We start from the raw sequence: 5,904 nt of genomic DNA on the forward strand, positions 1-5,904 counted from the left end.
AAAATGTGTTCTTCACATTGATTATAATTATGGTGCTGGACATTCAAATAACCACTTACAAAAAGAGTCCTGGATAGACCAACCTCATTTTCTGATAAACCTGTCAAAAGGTTTTGATCTTGCTGAGAGGTACTGAGTCCTGCTGACTCGCATTTGCAGGTGGCTCATTAAATCCTCACTGGAGCAAACCTCTGAGGAGAAGGATGTTGAACATCCTCTAGACAAACTTGGATGAATAGGAACATCTGGTTTTGTAAATAAAAACAAATCCTGGATAACATCATAAGCTTTAACCCTGGAAAGTGTTTGTGTTTTGCATTTGGAAGAGCATTTTATTTCCTGAGTACCTTAAGAGTAGCCAAAGCCATCACTTTGCAGACAAAAACTGGGAGCAGGGTCAGGAGCAAATGAGAGCCAAGAGGAAGGCTGCTCTAGCTGTGTGTGCAGGAAACAGACCTGGCTTCTCCCTAACCCTTCTGTGCTAAGACCTCTGAAACAGACATTCCTACCTCACTGAAAATGGATGGATGCAGCTGTTGTTTGTGAAGCTTGATAGGGAAGACCAGAAGGAAATTACTTGTTCCCTCTCTCCTCCTAGTAGTGAGAGAAAGAATGCTATACGCACAGTTGCACCAAACTCTCTAAGCAGAACATTAACTGCTTATTTTATCCCCTCAGTCACCTGAATGAAAAACAGTCATGCATTTCCACATTATCAGTTGCAAGAAATTTAGAAGAATGTTATAGAGTCACACTTTATTTTGACATCTGTGAGTCCTGACTGAGTGACTCTGACAATTCCAAAAAGCTTTTTAGCAATTCTTCTCTCTTATATACACATGAGGGATGCTCACTTTTGCTAAAAAATTAGTAGATGTATAATGAAGAATCATTATATACTGCTCAAACAGAAAAGTGAAAGAAAAGCAAAGAAACAAACAAAAAATCCCATCACTTACTACCAAAAAAAAAAAAAACCCAACACCACCAACAAATAAATGCCAGTAAAAAAAGAGAGCAATGTAATGACAGCATCTCTCATTTGCTGAACAATAATTTTGTAGAGAGGAAGTACTGGACAATGACCAGCATTTTATTTACATAGGTCATGAGACATGTCACTTGGGTGATCTGTTCTTGTCAGGAAGATTTTAATTAGAAAATTCCTAGAGGGCTCCTGCTCCCACTACGTGCTTATTAACATCTAAAGACAAAAGGAGTTACTAGAAAAGCCTGAGGAATGGACAGAGAACTCAGGTTACACTGGAAGGCAAGACTTAGCTGCTGCTAGCATAGAAGAGACACTCAGAATGGCATGCTGGATTTTGAATGAAAAACTCTCAGTCCTATTATTAGTGAGTATATTTAGAGCTAAAATCCTAATTGGATATATATTAATATTTCAAGCTTGTTAAAGGCATTTTATGGTTTGCTTAGAGTAATACTCCCGAGCTAAATGTAAAGCTTGCTATAAAATATTCAGCAACCTTTTTACAACTAGTCTTAAAGACAATTTAAAGTCTTACTGTTTTATTTTTAATTATTTCTAAGTCTGTATACATTAGACCTCAGATAAAGGGAAGAGGGGATTGGCATTGTAATTCAAATTATATTACGTATCATTTTCAGAGGTTTTGGTCAGATGGGTATGAAGAGTAGAGAAAGGAATTTCCTCAGTGTCTAACTAGCTCTGTTTCTGGAATTCTTTAATTTTAAGTTTTATTGCCTTTTTAGACACCAGGTTAAGCCTTGTGTTTAAGATCAAGTTTACCACCACACTGTAAATGTCATCCGTATCCTCTGTTGGGGACATGGGGATAGGGCTATAATCCTGCATTTGCTAACAGATAGCCTCATTCCAGCAGGCATTTGTGATTTCTATCATCTGTGATCAAGAGATGCATTGCATGCTTATTTTGAAGTATTTCTCAGATACTTTTCAAAACTATAACCATACCTAGCTTTATATGCATTAAAAATATTCTTAGTTTCACTGATCTGCAGCCTATCTGCTTTGTAGTTGGTGTGGCTGGGCTTGAATTTATATCTGTTTATTGATACCTTCTGCTGGTATGAAGATGAAGATGCTTACATTTATACACGGATTATGCTGGGAGTAAGTATGAATTTGATTGTTAAAAGGCTCCACAAGAAGAATGAATGTGTAATCTGATTTTATTCACATCTTTTTATTATATATATATTTTTTACGCTTAGCAGTAATTTTCTCATATAAAAGTATTGTGTTACTGTAGTGTTTTCTTCCTTTTTTTTTTTTTTTTTTTTTTTTTTTTTTTATCTTCTGTTGCAAACTTGTGATCTAATTTCTTTATACTGTTATATGCACAGTCAACCTTGGCTTGGGCGAGAGCTTCTGCAACGTGCCTTAATTTTAACTGCATGCTAATCCTGTTACCAGTCAGTAGAAATCTTATTTCATTCTTAAGAGGAGCAAGCACTGTAAGTACCATCTCTCAAATAGCCATATTATCCTTCCCTTTTCATTTCTGTAGTTCCACAACATTGTCCATATCAAACATTTTCCAAGGAACCTTAAGTTTTGATAGAGAACTCTGTACACTATTGCCTAGCTATTACCATTTAAATTGTCAGTACTTATGACTGAGGAGAAACAAATTACTTGTTTAACGCAACACTCAATGCAACACTGATTTTGGCAGCCACAATGCACAGTGTCATGAAGTGAAAAGTGAGGAGCGACAAAAAGGGGTTGTAAGAATGCAACTCAGCCAAATGTAGAGAATATTCAAATATCATGAGTATCCTACGTGGCTGTAAAGAGAAAATAAGTGAGAGGAAATGTACATATAAACATGTCACAAGTATAATAAGGAACATGCCTAAGCCCTTTTGTCTGAGTGGAGACCATTTAGTTCTTCCCTTCTTGTAAGCATGTGTTCTCTGTTTTTGAGGGGTTGTCTGCTCAGAGGCATTTACATTAACCTTGGCATAACACATAGGAAGTACTTACGGCTTTATCTCTACTAGCTATAGCTTCAGCTTGCAGTGAGTTATGAGAATAAGAACTATTAGAATTCCAGTATCATTTGTTTGGATTATCACTGATGATTTCACAACTCTGAGAACTGGAATTTAGAAATCACAGCATTAATTTATTTTATTGTCAGATGATTCTTATTTTCAGTTCTGGTGGCAGTTTTTTTTTGTTCTTTAAAGTACTGTAACATTTCATCTAGACTTCAGACCAGGAATCATCAATGTTTTTTGACTATTTGAGTCCAACGGATCTGAGAATTAAAAAAAAAAAAAAAAAAAAAAAAGTCCTGAATTTCTGAACTAGTTTGTGAATTTATATAAAATATTTGCATGCCCATTTAAATACTGAGTAAGAACTTAGAGAAGCGCTACTCTTCTAACAGTTTATCAATCTTTCAATTTTCTAAACAATATTCTGCACTAGGCAGGGTTCTGGTTCCAGCATGGCCAGAGCAAGATGAACCAGTGCCCATCAGAGGCCCATCATGGCACCCTGCAGTGCTCCATATTTTTGGACAGTTTATTACTTAGGAAGCAACATGGTTACACACCAGGATCTTTGGCACGGCACTGTGCCAGGACAAGCAAGCAATCCAACCAGCCAGCACATATTTCAGGGGCTGACATGGGCCTGCAGGTGCTTCTGAGGTTCCTGCAGAGACTGTTGGCTGAGCTTGCAAGCAGCAATGGCCCAGTCTGGTTGTAAACACAGCCATCTCTGGTGCTCTTATTCCAGCAAATCAGTTGTCAGCTCAGATAAGCTCCTCAAGTGTCATAGAGGAAAGCAGTTTTGCCCAACCTGGATTTGAGCCCCTTCATAAGCTGAGTTGTTTTAAGAAATCTTAGAGTGTTGTTAAACCAAAAACTCTTACTTGAGCCCCAAAGTTAAGTTTGAACCAGAACTTCATTTTTAGATATACTGAATTCCTCTAACCTCCTTTCCAACTTGGAAGTTGCAAGTAGTAATATGAATGATATAAAACAACTTTTGCTTTTTTACCAAGTGCTGTGGAGGAGCACCAAGGAGGCAGCTTGACAAAAACATCACATTTCACAAGGTGGTTGCCTATGGAATAGCTGTAAATGCAAGTAAGCTTTTTTGTTGTTGTTGTTGTTCTTTGCCTTTGAACTATTTTGAATTTCACAGTGATTCTGCATAATGTCATCAGCCCTGACATGTGCTATTTTAGTACTAGCATTTGATAACTGCATCTTTAAATAAGTCAGGAAGTCTCATTTCATTAACCATTTGTAATCCTTTCAACTTGGATAATAACTAATGGTTGCCCGTTAGCTGATTTGGTTTCAATAACTTTCATTGTACCCCTTAGAGCAGATGTCTGGAGAGATGAAATAGCGTTATAGACTGATTTCCTAAGGAAATGATACTTATGAGCTACACTGTTCATCTGTCCACTGTTAAATCTTCTTCAATAAATTTTCAATCAGGTAATAAATTTCATCTGACTTTGAAGCAAGTAGCTATCTCAAAATCATTAAATTCCTACATATTTTTAAAAAGTGGAATACAGGTACAGGGTAAACCTGCATCTTGAGATCTCAAGTTTTCTGTTGATCCCTTTGAATACTGATAATTTGCCAGGCTGGGACAAAGACAACACCCTCCTGTTCCCCAGATGGTTAAAGGATCTGGGGGAAGAATGGAGCTTGGGGAATTTAGAAGACACATGGGGAACAGGGATAGCGTGGGGAAGAGCAGTGTACAGAGAATGAGGAATAAAAGGTAATACGAAAGACATAAGTGCATAGAGATGGGGAGGTATCTGGAAAAGGTGGCATTGTTCTCTTACAAAAAGTGATGGAGATGCAGGAGGTAATCAGGATTATTTATAAGCAAAATACATTGTAGGGTAAAAGTATTTCCCCTAGGCTGGCTGTGAGGGTGGATCTCAGTCCCAAAATACTTTGCAGTCTGTATGTAGGAGCTGCTTTCCTTTGTGTGTATGGGCAGTCAGTGTCCCCATATATTGAGGACAAACATATGGAGTTAGGATCACTGTCAGGAACCAACAAGTAAAATTTGTTCCTTGTATTAGCATTAAAGAATTCAGAGCAGAAGGCGGGCAGATGAAAATGTGCATCCTATAGTATATTATGATGATTTACTTATCTGTCATATTCATTCATTTATCAGAGTTCAGTTTCAGCATATAGCAGATTCCTATAGAACGGAACATTGCTTCTGTAATTAACAAATGAACCCAGGAATGTAAACTAACCAGCTTCTACTTGGTGTATAATTTCTAATGCTACAAAAAGAAAGCAAAACTGCAAAAAGCTTTTATGTTTTTTGGTTTTACATTCATATGAAGTGTTTCCTGCTGCATTAAGATGGACAATTTGGGAAGTACAAATCTATTAGAAAAGTGATTACTTTATGGTCTCAGTATTTCCAAGAAGACAAACACATAGACCTGATATGTAATGACAGAAAGCATCGCTATTTAATTCTATAACTTTCTAGGGAGAAAATATGGGGTTGGGGCTTTTTTTTGCTTGTTTGGCTGGTTGTTTTTTGTTGTTGTTTGTTTGTTTTGTCTTTGGCCGATTTGACTTGGTTTGGTTTTGGTTTCCAGAAGAAAAAAAATGGAGTTGATGAGACAATTGGAGAATAAAACAAAATACAGACAAGTTTGATTTAAAAAACAAACAACAAAAAAAGCCAACTTAAAAAACAGCACTTCCCTGACAGAAAAGTGAAAAGAAAATATAGATTTTGGGAAAATGCTACATCATTGTGTAGTCAGTCATGGGTAAAGAACAGCCAGAAACACGATTGTCTAGAATTAAATTTCAAATGCAAATAATAGAATAGAATAGAATAGAATAGAATAGAATAGAATAGAATAGAATAGAATAGAATAG

The 5,904-nt window shown here is 36.6% G+C and overlaps 1 protein-coding gene across 1 annotated transcript in view; it reads left to right on the forward strand.

Moving 5' to 3' along the window:
- The first annotated feature begins 1,310 nt into the window (after positions 1–1,310).
- Positions 1,311–5,904, forward strand: part of NOX3 (NADPH oxidase 3) — a 35,436-nt gene continuing 30,842 nt past the window's right edge. Inside the window, exons 1-4 of the mRNA XM_042825831.1 lie at positions 1,311–1,355; positions 2,021–2,116; positions 2,350–2,460; positions 4,023–4,107. Of these exons, the coding sequence (XP_042681765.1) occupies positions 1,311–1,355; positions 2,021–2,116; positions 2,350–2,460; positions 4,023–4,107 (337 nt within the window). The remainder of the gene's footprint in view (positions 1,356–2,020; positions 2,117–2,349; positions 2,461–4,022; positions 4,108–5,904) is intronic.

The sequence above is a fragment of the Centrocercus urophasianus genome, unplaced genomic scaffold (assembly GCF_019232065.1).
Source record: "Centrocercus urophasianus isolate 14NV4802_14NV808 unplaced genomic scaffold, USGS_Curo_1.0 seq_10, whole genome shotgun sequence".
Taxonomy (NCBI): Eukaryota; Metazoa; Chordata; class Aves; order Galliformes; family Phasianidae; genus Centrocercus; species Centrocercus urophasianus.